Here is a 15629-nt window from a genome sequence, read left to right on the forward strand (position 1 = left end):
ATTTATACCTGACAAAAAAGCAGGAAGTGTGTATTTCAGATCCGTCTAGAAGTAAACAATCCTGGCGCTTTGCCCTAAGGAGTACACTTAAGCTTCCTCAATGTTTATAAAAATAAAGACAAACCTTGTTTTCACACAAGCTGGCATTAATAGTCATACAAATTGAGATTACTTTACTTTAGATTAAATTACTTTTAAGATTACATATTTTTTCTTTTTTACTGAACCATTAGTTAATTATTACCATTAGTTTCTTTGTAATCACTTTTCCTATAGAATGTTATACATTGGATTGTGGAAGATAAATGGTTTATCAATGCGATACATTGCTTGTTGGTAAGTACCAAACTTGCAAATAAGAGAAAGTAACACTCCAGTGAGGGTGTGTTCTGCAGATTATAAACCAGAGTAAATAAGTTTGACATGTACAGTAGCTGAGCTATTTGTCTTTACAACAGGCTGTTATTGTCATGAGTTCACCTCCCCTCCAACTGAATAACAGCACTCTTACTTGGATAGGGAAGTGCTGGGCTCAGAGCTTCACGGGATTGGAGGAGGCAGCTGTCCAATAGTGCGGCAGAGCAGAGCTGTGCCTTAGTTTACACCAATAGTGGAACATTTTTCTCCCCCTTTATGGAGAGAGCATTGAGAGAGTGCACAGAGTGAGAAGAAACAGCAGTTCTGTTAAATCTTGTCCAGAGAGGAGGAGTGAAGAAGAAGGACAAGTTAAAAAAAAAAGGAGAGAGTTCTGCTTGTCTGAGGTGAGTACAGTTTGAACAACAAGGCATTGGGGTTTTAGCAGCAGGCTTAAGGCTTGTAATTCACTATCTCTGTTTTAGTTGAATGGAATGGATTGACAAGGACAAGAAGTAGCCCACTGGAGAGAAAGAGCCGGGCTGTTTATTTCCAGCCTGTGTTTGCTTTAGTCAGTGAGAGTTCCAGGCATACCAAGAACAAGACGCTGCATTTAGCCAGTCCAGTGTGAATGTAGTGGAGTCTGTTAATGGCCTGGAAAGCTGACTGGCACTTTAGACTTTATCTGACGGGGAGTGCGGTGGAGTTTGGACTTTAAGCTGCTTTGTCAGATCTGTACAAAGTGTATGAACTAAAGAAATCAATTGTAATTTATTTTTACTTCTGTCTTGAGCGTGTGCTAAACATTTGAACGTTTAAAGTTATATAGTTAATATGTGTCTGTAAAAGCTCTAATGTTGTTGACACAGTTGGATGGATTTTGGACCCCAAAGTATTGACATTGTCTGTTCAGCTGACCACTTAGGCTCTTCTCTTATATAAGCTTTGTAAACAACACTCAAAATGTCGTAAGCTTTCTACAAACCTCATCAGACTAAATTACAAAAGGAAAACCAACATTTGTTTTAGTTTTTTTGAAGTTTACTACTCTACTTGCTGTTTGGTGTTTGCTTCACATAGTTGCATCTCACATAGTTTTGGGCTGACTTAAAGCACCCCCTTGCCAAAATGATTATCACTCATGCTTTTAAAGCAGGGATGTGAATAACTTCAGACGTGTTTGTGCTTGCACTGTGAAATTATGGCAATTGTTAGTGGCCGAGGAAACGCTTTGGCCTGACACACGAGTTGTTTCAGTGCAAACACTGCATCCTTTTGAAATTCTTGTGATGTTTTTTTTTTTTAAAGATAGAGATGTTTTGTTTTCCAAAAACACAAAAATCTGAACAATCTACTAATTTGTTGGCCTTTTGCTCTCTTTCAGAAAGAGGACAAAGATGCCCAAGCACAGAGACCGAGAAGGACTCTGTGGCCCCCTACTATGTTGAAACTCCCTATGGTTATCAGCTAGACCTTGACTTCCTCAAATATGTCGATGACATTGAGAGGGGCAACACCATTAGGAAGCTGAGTATCCAGAGGAAGCCGAAAGTGGCCAAACCCTTGGCGGTGCCTCGGGGCAGCACTGGTGGGGGCAGCACCCAGGCTGAATGGACCTCCACGGACTCCCTTTCCTCGTCCAACAGCGACGGCAAGCAGTCCCCAGTCTTCTTCAACTCCAGGCCCCAGGTCACTGCACCGCTCACCCCAACCTTCTCCAGAGCAACTTGTGAAGTCCCCCTGCAGCAATCTTATTTAGGCATCACAGATCAGAAGCTGTTACTGCCACCTCCTTCGCCAAGGTTTGCCCCTCGTCACAACCCCCAGGTGGAAAAAACCCTCATGGAGACGCGATTTCGTCTTGAGCAGGAGCGTCTGCTCATGCAGCCGCACAGCGATCCTCCGATGCCGCGCCGCCGTCTCGCCAGCTTCGGTGGCATGGGATCCAACAGCTCGCTTTCCTCTTACTCAGGCTCCATTGCCACAAGCCAAATCTCTCCCAGCACCCATCATCCTCTCCCCATCAACGGAAACTTCCCCAGTGGAGATTATAATAACTACTACACGCAATCCATGGGCAGCTCCATTCGCCACAGCCCCATGAGCTCCGGCATGGCCACGCCTGTGACAAACGTCAGCCCATTACACCTACAACAAATCCGGGAGCAGATGGTTGTGGCCTTAAAGAAGCTAAAGGAGCTAGAGGAGCAGGTTAAAACCATTCCTATCTTACAGGTTAAGATTGCTGTTCTTCAGGAAGAGAAAAGACAATTGGCTGCTCAGTCCAAAAATCCAGGTCCTGGTGGCTTTCGCAAGCGCTCCTACAGTGTAGGCAGCGCTGACCAAATGGAGAACCCGGGACTCATCCAAAAGGAAACGGAGTTGCACATCATGGAGCCTGAAGCCCAGGAACAAAGCGCTCAGCGGCTGGAGGAGTTCAGACGTCTGGCTTCTGAGGTCCAAGCTCTGGAGAAGACAATCCTGGACAATAATGTAACTGAAATTCAGCCTCATAAGCTCAAGCAAAGCAAGGCCCAGCAGAAGTCCATTGGCATAGTTACTGATGAAAATATGAACAACCTTCCTCTCAGTCGGAGGACAAATGCACATTGTTTCCAGGATGTCGGAGTATCAACGGAGCCGCAGGAAATGCGCAGTGCTGCTGTTGGCGTGACCGAGGCCATGCTGGGCATGACCAGTGAAGCTGAAAGGGAGATCGAGCTCCAGCAGCAGACCATCGAATCGCTGAAGGAGAAGATCTACCGCCTGGAGGTGCAGCTGAAAGAAAGTACTCACCAAATAGAAATGGGGAAGCTTAAACTGGAGCTCCAAGCGGCCGGTGGGTCCAACAAGAAGAAAGCGGACAAAGGTTCGATGGCCAGGCCAGAGATGTACAACGCTTGTGTGGAGGCCAAAGTCCAGATGCGCAGCCAGGGAGTGGGTGACCATCTGGAGCTCAGTAATGCAAACACAGCTAGAACTCTACAAACCCACACTATAGGAGTGTCCTGTCAACTCAGTGTGCAGAGTGTTGCCACAGGCCCAGAGATCCCCATGGACCGGTGGGTGGTGCATGAGCTTGTGGAGGTAAAAGACCAATGTGTAGGGAGACGTGTGGAGACCTGCCACCAGCAAGTTGGCGTGGAGATGAATGTTTGCGAGGTGGGTGTTAACACGGAGGAATCGGTAGATAGCTTGGCTCTCTGTAAACCCATGACGGAGTTGAGCAAAGAGTCGAGGTCCGTCGGCTGTGGGGATTGTTCAGTAGATGTGATCGTTAGTCCCATCAAGACGCTGGTGTCGCAAGGAACAGACCCTGATTACTTGCTCAAAGTGGACTCTGGTGTCATGGCCGCTCCTGAGTCGGCAACTCAGCAGACCAATACTGAGACGGAAGTAGTGAGCAAATCCACCAATACAAAGACAGCTGTCCTGACCGACTCTTTCACTGATATGGGGTTGATCACATGTGACAAAAACACCAACACGACTGTGTATGAGACGAGGACAGTTGCTGCCGGGGAGGGACTAATCAAAGATGTTCACTCCACGGTAAAGATGCGCTCAGTTGCTGTTGGAACCACCACGGACGAGGAGTCATTTGTTGGCAGATCGAGCTCTACTAAAACCAAAGAATGTGGGGTTGGACCAGTTAGCATCCATGAAAACTTCTTGGTTGGATTAAAAACGAGGAACATTGCATGCGGCCCATCCCAGGGAGCTGAATGTGTCACGAGTAGCAGCAAAGAGACTGCAGAGGTGGAGACTGAGGCTGCACCACCCCAAGCTCAGGCCCAGGGGGGCGCCGGACTGGACCATTACATCGAGAGGGTTCAGCATCTGTTACAGGAGCAACAGATGCTGCTGGCGGAGAACTACAGCGAGCTTGCTGACGCTTTTGGTCAGCCCCAATCCCAGTTTGGATCCATCAACAGTCAGCTGGTCAGCACGCTCTCGTCCATCAACGTGGTGATGAAGCATGGAAGCGCAGAGGACATCCTCAAGCTGCAGTCGGACTCTGTGAACTCGAATGAAGGTGAGTGGTTAACTGCATTGGGCTCAGAGGATGCTAATGGCTCCAAATACTCAAATGTGTTGCATAAACATAAATAGTTATTGTGATAATTGGGTGAAATCCAGATAGATATAGGTTTGTCTCTTTAATTACAATTAAACATGTTTAGGTTATACATGTATAGTAAGCTTAGAAACTCAAATGTTGTTTAGCATTCTTCACAAATCCATTTAGTCTTTATGTGCACTGTGTTTTCGGGAAAGAGCGATTACTCCCGAGTAAAACATCTCTATTACACTTAAGTACCTCTTAAGTGTTTTAAATATAGAAGCACTTAAAGTTGCCTGTGGAGTTTTCTTGTAAAGAAACTAAAGTTACAAAGTTTTTATTCATTTATATACACTTGTGTTTACATTAAACTAGCCCTCAGTGTTCTTCTCCATTTATTGTTGCATTTCTTGGCTAATGACGCCCTTATTAAAAAGGGAGCCTTTTTTTCAGAAATCCAAAACGTGGCTGAATCTAGCGCCAATAGAAATATATAAGGCAGTCAAATAATGAAATGTTTTCTGGTCATTATTAAAGCAAATAAAATCAGAATAAATAGAAAACTAAAATGGAATAAAATACTTCCAATAATATAAAAATGGAATAAGAATACAATTTCCGATTTTGCCTTAAAACTTACAGTATGTTTTGCTCTAATTTCATGTATGAAATAAAGGCATGTATTGCAAGGCTGTCGTAGGAAAATAAGCATAAGTCTAGATAATGTACTGACAAAGTAGGATGTAGTTCAGCACAGTCTCAGCTGTAGAGGCTCTAGTCTGGAGTGGAAGAGGTTTGTGGAGCGTTCACACACCGTCTACAGAGAACCCTGATTGGATTGGACAGGCTAAGTTATCTCTGACCCTGAAATATGCGGCGGGGGATTTGGACGTGACCCAACAATGAGCTCATTTCTTTTTGGGAACCAGTCAACGTGCCTCCAATCGGCCTCTTGTTGTTTTTGCAGGCCGCTCCGCCCTCTCTAACACCTCACTGTTGTTGCTGATTCATGGCTCCTTCTGAGTTGCATAACATGCATTCATGCTGGCGGGCACAGGAACGCGGGGTGATTGTCTTGTGTTGTATGAGGGCTGTTTTGGAATGTAGGATGACTAAACAGACATGGTTTCTGGTCACGTAAATTATTTTGGTTAATTGTGTTCAGTGCTGCACTTAAACTAAATGGGAACCATTTATAAAAACAAATAAAAAAAAAAAAAGGAATGTAAGGACATATTTTCAAGTAATGTAGTTAAGATTTGAGGTACTTCAGATATGTATTTCTATATTTCAACCTAAATATTATACTCTACTAGACTTCAGAAACAAGTTATTCCTCAATATATGTCTGAAAGCTTTAGGTAGGTTTCTAATAAAAAAAATGTATACCGTTCCTGTTCAGAGAAAAAACCTTGTATCACATTTGTTGTTGTTGAATGTTTGTGATAAGCTAAAAGACAGTGTTAAACTCTCCAACTTGTTAGGCAAAATTAACAATTTAAAAGCTGGAAGACAGAGCTCCCACAGGACAGCGACAAAGCTACAGATATAAAATGATCTGAAGTAATGTGATGCATAGTAAATTATCTACTTAACAAATTATGAAGGAGTTTGCTCAACCTAAAACATAGCAGTAAGGTGCGATAAACAGATTAATTCTCTGAAGTATGGATTCTTTTTGTATAGTATAACAAGTTATACTAAACTGCCAATACTACATGTTCATATTTCAGGAAAAACTGTTGCAGTGTTTAGAAACTTTTTTTAATCACCTTACATTTTCTGTGCTGTCCTACCTTTGCTTTTGGAAACTGACTGGTCTACCGCTCCTCCTTTTTCAGAGAGCAGTCAGCAGCTCCAGTCACACATGGAGAAGACTCCATCGGACCTGACTCCTGCAGACACACCTGCACAGCAGCAGATCAGTGCAGCGGAGCAGAAGAGCCGTATGGACCTCCAGATGTCTACAGCGCTACATGGTACGCTTGTTTGGAAACCTTTCCTGATGCATTTTTGTGATCAAACTGCTCATTGTTTAATGTTTGCAGCCAGTGTGCTGCTGTACTGAGCCAACGAATGAAAAGTAGGGATGAAGGCTTTTATTATGGTTTGTAAATCGGATGTTCATGCACAAAGGCTGTTTCTTAAATGGGTTAGGGTTAGGGCAATTTGTAAAGCTGTTGTTAGCTTACTTAATAAGCATTTCTTCTTTGGGGAAGTGAAAATATCATATTTGATTCGGAGGCGTGTGGCGCAGTGGATAGAGCCTTGGTCTGGGGATCAGATGGTCACAGGCTCAAACCCCACTGCAGTCAGCATGTCATTGTGTCCCTGGGCAAGACACTTCACCCCAAATTGCTCCTGTGGGGATTGTCCACAGTATTGAGTATGTAAGTCGCTTTGGATAAAAGCGTCTAACAAGTAACATATAATGTAATGTAATGATTGAGATGGGGTTTTTTTCCGGTAACTTCTATCCAGAAGAGGAACATGACTAAACTAAATGGCTTAATGATGAACCTGATTGTCCTTTGAAACATGCTTAATTGATATATTTTTGAGCCTATTTTCATTTAGTATCATATATTTTACATTCCTGGATTATAAAAAAGTGACTTCATAATTATTAATTACATCACTTAAATGGTCTTCTTTACTTTCTATGCTGCTGTGTAGATTAACTCATGACATTCCAACGTATTATTTAATTTATAAGGATATTCTGAAGATGCAAAGTAACCAAAGTTATCAAACAACAGTATTTGAGTAAGGAGTATAGTATTTGACTCTGAAATGTAGTAGAGTATAATTTTAATAAGCATGAAATGGAATTACGCAAGTACTGCAAAAAAGTACAGTACTTGAGAAAATGTGATAGTTCGGCATTGTACACCAGGCAACACATCACCATCAGCCTGACGAGCTTCCACCTGTCAAAACACGGGAAACCTGCCGAATGTTGCTACTGTAGACATATGCCACTGCATGCATGTTGACACACTCTCACACACACACACACACACACACACACACACACACACACCCATGGAGATGTCCCCTGGAGCAGTAAAAGAGGCCCCTTCATCAGAGGCAAGTCTTGGCAGATGTGCTGAGAGTTCCTGGCTCTCGGCTGGTATTTTTTTTTTTTTAGGCCTGTGTTTAAAATGGCTGAGATACTTTCAGGGTTCGGGGCAACTTCCAGCTCCTCGCTGACAGAGTGCTTTGGAAAAAGCGTGAGACGGACACTTAATTGCTACTTCCCTCTCTGCCAAAGCTCTTGATCATGTCAGAGAATCTTTAGTAGATCATTCAGGCGTTATCAGGCCATTTGTACATGAACTGAGCAGGCTTGTTAGTTACTTTGTGCTTCTCTTAACTGCAGGAGACACATCATGTTGAAGGAGATTTTATAAGGAGGATTATCATGTCCAACATGCAATAAAACAAGAAGAGAAAATGCAGGGAAAAGAAACAAAAGTTCAGACTTATAACTTAGCATAACATCTATTTTAAACTCTATGCATGCTTTCATTTTCTTTCTATGGTGTGATATTTATATGCACTATTCTTAGCTCAGTCTGCGTTTGTGTACTGCTGCTGGGACATGAAAATGTTCCTTACAGGGAAAAAGTTTCTGTCCGTCTATCTGCCATAGACATGAACAAGTTCACTTCATCTTTTAGAAGCAGTTAACATGTAACACCTGGCTAAATCAACAGCTGTCCTCATATTATAATCAGCTGACTCTAAAACTAAGACAGACTCGATCCATAGATTCCAGATATTATATTTATTTGGCATTTTGTGACCACTTCTGATGTAAATGTAATCTTGTTGTGTTTTTCTCTCGTCTTCAGGGCAGCCCTGCAGCCAAAACACCCTGAAATCCATCATGAAGAAGAAAGATGGCCGACCCGACTCCAACGGCACCAAGAAGAACCTGCAGTTTGTCGGCGTGAACGGAGGGTGAGTCATAATATACTCTCATTCTTACGTACATTATCTTTCACATTTTGGGGGCCTGTTGCTGCCTGTTTTTAACATGGTTATTTGGTAGTGTTTTCAAGTATTTAACTGAGGCTAAAAGTGTTTTGTTATATGTTTATAAGGCTGTTGTGTTTATGTTAATATACAAGTGGAGGTCCAAACATCATGAAATCAAAGTGCTTTTCTGTGCAGTCTATAAATGTCTGCTCTTTGGTCGCCCCCTTGTGGCGATGCAGGTATGAGACTACATCAAGTGACGACTCCAGCTCAGAGGACAGCAGCTCCTCAGGTTCGGAAGAGGAAGAGGATGAGGATGAGGAGAAAGAGTTTGGAGAAAAGCCGGAGGGATTTCAGAACGTGGAGGGAAAGAGCACCAGGGAGGAGTTTCAACCCGAGGGAGCAGAGGACGTGAAGAAGCAAAAGGAGGAAGAGGAAAGTTCAGAGAAGCAGGAGTTGAGAGAGAGGTGGGTTGAAGAACAATTTCTCTAAAATGAACAGTTTTTGATTGTTTCAAAGTTAAGAAAGCTTTGTTTTGCTTTGATTTTCAAGAATTGAAGGAATATATTCTCACAACAAGCTGCGGGACTGGATACTAACTGAGTGTTTAAGTGTGTTTTTATCATCAAACTGTATTCATTATTTTGGTTATTATATCAGACAATGATTAAAAAAAAGAGAGATCCTAAATAAGAAGAATATTTCTGTATTTATAATATAGGAGTTTAGTGAAGCTAGGAAGTAAACTTCTGATTACTACATCATTGGAACAGAATAAAAACTAAACTGTCCAGAGCTGGACATGCGTCAGCTCACACACAGTAGTAAAGATCAATAAATGATCATTCATAAGTTCAACCTTACAACTGCTACATGATTTGATGAAACCAGCTGCAGCTGTACTTTTTCTGTCATATTAATGTGGGACTTTTTTTCATTTGCATCAGTTATTATTATTATTAGTTATATAAGGTGTGAATGAAATGGTATTGACGATATTTGAGTGTTTTAATTGTGACTTGTTACTCCAAAGGTATGAGCTAAGTGAGAAACTGCTGGCTGCGAGCAACGTTCTCAAAACTCACCACAGTGACCCCAAAGCTGTGAGCAGTAAAGATCTGGTGAGCAGGTTTTCTTTTGCGTATTTCAGTACCCTACATGAAGCTGAAGAATAACATTTAATGATATTTAAAAAAGGGGCCCTATTATGCTTTTTGGGGTTTTAATACTGATGTTTTAACTTTCTTTTAGCAAGATAACTAGATCAGACGTTTGTTCTTGTAGTTCATCATTGTTATGGGAAGGGTAATTAATACTGCAACATGGCTGTATAGAATGTCAATCTTAAAAAAAAGTTTTATATTTAATGCTTCTATAGAGATTTTTTTGAATGTCCACTTTAAATGTCAACACAGGATTCAGATCAGGCCAGTTAGAGTTGTATCCTGTCAAAATGACGGGCAACCTTCATATTTTACCGTCATTGTTAATAAAAATGATTGCATCCTCAGAGAGCCTGTCTGAACACGGTGCAGCACGAGTGGTTTCGTGTGTCCAGCCAGAAGGCTGCGATGTCAGCCATGGTGGAGGACTACCTGGGGGCCTTCGAGGCCATCTCGCCTGCCGTGCTGCGTCACATCGTCAACATGGCCGACGGAAACGGCAACACGGCGCTACACTACAGCGTGTCGCACTCCAACTTCCTGGTGGTGAAAAAGCTGCTGGATGCAGGTGAGAGATGAATCTGTAAACTGGAGATAAGTCTAGCAAGTTAGCATGGATGCTTATTGTAAAAATAAACTATGGGCAAGGTCAATTCAACTTTGCTTGTGTTGATTCCCTGTTTTGTGCTGAGTAATTAGTTGAAAGGAAACCCTGACCTGTCTTCCTAAAAGCCTCCCTAATCCATCCAACCCTGAGATTATCTTTGTTTTTCTTAAAATGCATCAAGAGTTTAGTTTTTCCTCCCCGACAACATCATCAGACGACAGTAAGCTTTTATGTTCCTGAGCTCTCCACACTTCTCTCCCTTCCTTTTTACCTTCAACATATCATGTGACTGCAGAAAGCCAACAGTAACAATGATACTGAAAGACATTTCGCAACACTTCTCCTCTCTCTTTGCCCGTTTCTCACTAATAGTCAACATTGCAGATTACCTAAGCTTCCCTCAGCTGAGCTCTACAAGCATCTGCAGAACAGCACAGCAAGCATGAGGAACCTCTTGAGTTTTGAGGGTTTTCTATACTATGTGTTGTATCTAGCCTTGGTTGTTGCTTTTTTTTCCTTTCTATTTTTTATATTTATTTCAATAATTTCAACAGAAAACTATAAACTCTATAATAACAACAGAATCCCCTGCAAACTAATTGAGCTTTGAAAAGGTAGAACAAAAAGCTTCTTCAAACCAAAAAAATATCTAAAATAAATATTATGCTTGGTTTGTCTTTTATGAATGTTATCTTCACTATCGCATTATTGTTTGATCTTAATGCGTGCAGCCATTTGCATACTTTTGAGTTTTAAGGTTTCAAACCTATGAAAAAATCTCACATACTGTTTTAGTGTACATATACGCCGCGTGTAAGTATGGGATATTGGATGCAGCTTTTCCATTTTAAAGTAGTAAACTGTACCTCGGCAAATGCTAGTAGACGTCTACATAGCGTCAAGTAAATGTCATCTGAAAAGAAGTAACAAAGGGACACTTTTGTTTTAATCACCACACTTAACTCAAAGACACTGAATATCACCAGCTGATCAAAGGCATTATCCATTGCTTCTGGAGAATTAATCAGAAATGTACGGAGGCATATAGACAAAGTTATCATACTTGACACCTACAATTGTTATTTTGGAAGTTTTCTTTCCCCTATCCTGAAAGAAGACATGTTATGACTGCAAAATACCTTAAAATCTCATGAAAAAATAAAAGTTTTTGCCTTTAGTGCCTTGACTCAAGTCCCTGAATACTTCCTCTGCCACTCAGCCATCTCCCTGAAGGCTCAATAGAGTGTGATGAGGTCCCGGCCACTCGCTGTTTTAAAAGCCTTTTGTGTCCTCTGCCTTTTGTCTCGCTGTGCTCTGTGACAGCCAGTCCACCCCCCAGGTCCCATTGTAGCCTTTGTCCTCCCAGTTCCTTAAACCCCTCCTCCCCTCAGCAGGCAGGGCAGCCCCTCTCATACCCGCCTCACCTCCCATCGGATGGCTCTGATGTCCTGTCTCTTTTTGCAGATGAGTTCTTTTAGGGTTCAGACAATGCATCATGGTCCCGACACACGTCCTCGTGCATTACTGTGTTGTTGAGTGACAGGCAGCGACAAGTCGATCATACAGGAGACGTAGCGTACAAGTGTACAAGGACCACCCGCACTGGAAAAAGCAGTACTCCCCCCAAGCTACTCCAGAGTGATTTTAAACATGTTTGTGTGTGTTTCAGATGTGTGCAACGTGAACCAGCAGAACAATGCAGGGTACACGCCCATCATGCTGGCCGCGCTGGCCGCAGTGGAGTCGCCCAAGGACATGCGTATCGTGGATGAGCTCTTCAGCAAGGGCGATGTAAACGCTCGGGCCAGCCAGGTCAGTAACGGAGAGGTCGGAGGTCAGAAGGCAGCAGCAGGGCACAAACACAGGGTTCAGGTTTCAATGAGTAGGGAAATTAAGGTTGTGAGGGCAAATCAGGCACTCTTTTGTTTATAAACTAAGCCGGTTAAAGCTAACAGGAAGCAGAAATTAACAGTGAGAAACCAGCAGCGTATACAGGTGTTTTTAAAAGGAAAAAACCAGCAGTTTTTGTGAATAACTAGAAAATCCAATAGACTGAAAGTCAGATCATGCAGATCATTCTCAGTTGAAGACTTAAGTATTCTTTTATTTTTGCTTTGATCAGTTACCTTATGGCTTTACTCATTGTATTTTCTTTCCTCTACTTAAGTTTTTATTGAGATTCACAAACATAAAAAACCTAATAGATCAACATGTCACACAATCAAGAGTACAGAAATCAACATTTCATTTTTTTTGTTTGAGCCGTCTATCGATTCCCTCCGTTTGATTCTTTTCAGTAGTCTTTGTCATTTCCATGTGACAAAGACTACTGTTTTTTTCTATGATGTAAGTTTCCTTCATTATCTCTATATATTGTTCCTGAGTAGGGGGATTCAGATTTTATCCTGAAGTTGCAAAATAGTACTTTGATGACACCAAGTGGTGAAGGAAAGTAACTGTTAGGATTTGTGACATTCATGAATGTTAGACTACTACATGTGTGATGTTTTGATTGCTGATATTGATGGTAAGACACAGTTTGTATTATTAATATAAGATCAGGAAGAAGATTTCCTGCTAGCTTTATTTCAAATCACATACAGTGTGATAAACCTCTTCCTGCCAGATTATTCATTTTAATGACATATGTTCTAGGGCAGCAACCTATTTTTGTGTTATTTGTTTCACATACTCAACCTAATAAACAATACAGTGACTGTTACAATGTGAATCTACATAATCTGCGATGAAGCAAATCAAATAAGGCAAAAATGGAATGAATAACCAACAGAAATAATACAATAAATGTAATTTATATTTCATTGGAGTGTAAATATTTAACCTATCCATTATTTACACTACTGTTCATACTCTATAATTGAGATTTTAAGATCTGTCATATTTATATACTTGTATCATTCCTTTACACTACACTTTACTGCTTGCTCTTCTGGTTAGATGCATTTCGTTGTCCCAGTACTTGTACTCTGTGCAGTGACTATAAGGTTGAATCTAATCTGACCTGTCCCCTCTTCAGGCTGGGCAGACGGGGCTGATGCTGGCGGTCAGTCACGGCAGGATGGACATGGTTCGGGCCCTGCTGGCTCACGGGGCCGACGTCAACATACAGGACGACGAGGGCTCCACGGCGCTGATGTGCGCCAGCGAGCACGGACACGTGGAGATCGTCAAACTGCTGCTGGCTCAGCCCGGCTGTGACGCCACCCTGAGCGACGGCGTAAGTAACACTACATTTACTCAAATACTGTACCAAAGTAAGGTACTCAAATGTGTACTTGATTATTTTGTTTCTATATCTTATCAACTGCTAATTGTTTTACCCCACTACATTCATTTAATAACTTTAGTTAATTTAAAAACTTTGTATGCACTGAAAACACAAAAAGAGCATATCAAATATGATGCTTTGTTTTCTCAATCAAACTACCCATCAGCATTGGAATTCTTTGTTTATTTTCATACATAGTGACATCACTATGTAACAGTTGTGCTAATATAGGCTAGTGCTCCAACACATTGTACGTGATAGGCTTAGCGGTTGACCAATCACAACAGAGCTGGCCAGCTAACCAATCAGAGCAGACTGGACTCTGGTTTCAGACAGAGGGTGAAAAGAGGTGCTGCAGTATGAGAAAAATAAAGAGCTTTTTGAACATTAAAGCATTACATGTAAACATGTCACAGTAGAGACACAACATACAAATATGAAACTTGAAAATGAGCATAATATGGCTCCTTAAGTTAAAGGTAAACTCCACATAAACAGAAATATTTTAGAAATCATGCATAGAATGTGCTGGTAACTGCATGCATACCCTTTGTATATATTGGAAGGACTTTAGTTCTGAATAATGCAACTTTGTTTGTTTTTTCACTCATATTTCATTCTTTGTTTACTCTTCAGGATGAGAGTAATGCCCTGTCAATCGCTCTGGAAGCAGGACACAAGGACATTGCAGTACTGCTGTATGCACATGTCAACTTCTCCAAAGCCCAGTCCCCTGTAAGTCCTCATCATGCACTCACTCTTTTTAAGATGCAATGAGTAGGGTTCTTTACAGAAAATATCTTTTTTTTTCACTGTTAATCACAGAAAATGACCCACTGCAAGTGCACGGTGGTGTCTGTGCATTTTCTTCTTTTGCTATGTTCTGGATGTTTCTGGGGCTTAGCCTATAGCAAAGCATCCAACAGAAAGCTACATAAACGGCAGAAAAAAGTTCTACTTATTTTGGCCTTAACAACCTCTGTTCTTGTAATTTAGTGTGTGTTTACATGTCAGCTGTCACATTAACCTTTTGCACCTCTTGTGTTCCAGGGGACCCCTAGACTTGGCAGAAAGACCTCACCCAGTCCCACTCGGAGGAGCATGTTCGATTAAGTGCCCCGCCTCTCAGAACAAACCCTGCGCTGCTATTGGATCACGCTGCCTTACCCACAGCTGACGAGGGACACAATCCCAAGCACCAACCAATTAGATGTCTGGAAATATTTGTTATTTATGTGCACACTGACTAGCCCAAAGTGCCCTTTGAATATGAATGTAACCAGCTGGTGCCTCAAGTCCCATCCGGATCCGCCTGTAATAATCAGCTAACCAACACGGACACAGATTCAACCACTAATTGCCATTTTTTATGTACTTTATATTTTTTGCAATTTGACAACTTTCTCTTTATTTTTAAGGCTCTATGTTGATCATTCAAGAGCACCAAACATTTGTGATTTTTTTTTTTTTTTGCATTAGAGTACACCGAAAAATCCAACCACATGTTAGAGGAAATATTTCCTGTATATATTGCTCACCTCGACATCCCGGCCTCAGACATGTGCGCTCGGCTCTCTGCAGTGTGTGTACAACTCGTGCGGATCAATGCATCGATGCGTCGTAGACTGGAGAAATTGTACTTTTATACAAATCCTTTGTATCTATTTAAAAAGAAGAATCACAGTATTTTGAATATTTCCTATTACTGCTTAACGACCCATGAAGTTATATATTTATCAAAGTATAGTTTTTAATGCAGATATATGTATTTCATTGTACATACAGTGGTTATTAGAGTTTAGTTATTACTCCTTTTTTGTCCACTTTCTTTCCGTCTGTCTCATGTAATATAAGCTGTCTGTCCTCTAGTATTCATCAAGGTACTGACTTTCATCCTTCAATGAGAAAGTGCCTGAGACTACGCAATATAACAATAAACATCAATTAAAGAATATAAATCTGTATTTTCATTGATTACCCACACATCTTACTTAAGTAAACATTTAATTTAATTTAAGAAACATTAAGCTGCAGGATGGATCATGTTTCCTTCGCCACAGCCTTTTAAAAAAAATATTACAGATCACAAACGTCAAACGGATATAAAACATAACATTTTACAATTGTAAAAAGACAATGCCCAAAATACAAATGTAAACTATTAGAAGA

At 41.3% G+C, this 15629-nt stretch overlaps 1 protein-coding gene across 4 annotated transcripts in view; it reads left to right on the forward strand.

Moving 5' to 3' along the window:
• kank1a (KN motif and ankyrin repeat domains 1a) overlaps positions 1-15418 on the forward strand; it is a 51152-nt gene extending 35734 nt beyond the window's left edge. For all 4 annotated transcript variants that reach the window (XM_034117527.1, XM_034117526.1, XM_034117528.1 and 1 more), the window contains 10 exons: positions 1739-4390; positions 6259-6396; positions 8275-8383; positions 8641-8868; positions 9435-9522; positions 9913-10132; positions 11841-11983; positions 13209-13409; positions 14097-14195; positions 14511-15418. In XM_034117527.1, the coding sequence (XP_033973418.1) occupies positions 1739-4390; positions 6259-6396; positions 8275-8383; positions 8641-8868; positions 9435-9522; positions 9913-10132; positions 11841-11983; positions 13209-13409; positions 14097-14195; positions 14511-14573 (3941 nt within the window). In that variant the 3' untranslated portion in view covers positions 14574-15418. The remainder of the gene's footprint in view (positions 1-1738; positions 4391-6258; positions 6397-8274; positions 8384-8640; positions 8869-9434; positions 9523-9912; positions 10133-11840; positions 11984-13208; positions 13410-14096; positions 14196-14510) is intronic.
• Positions 15419-15629: the final 211 nt, after the last annotated feature.

This window comes from Trematomus bernacchii, unplaced genomic scaffold, assembly GCF_902827165.1.
Source record: "Trematomus bernacchii unplaced genomic scaffold, fTreBer1.1, whole genome shotgun sequence".
Lineage (NCBI taxonomy): Eukaryota > Metazoa > Chordata > Actinopteri > Perciformes > Nototheniidae > Trematomus > Trematomus bernacchii.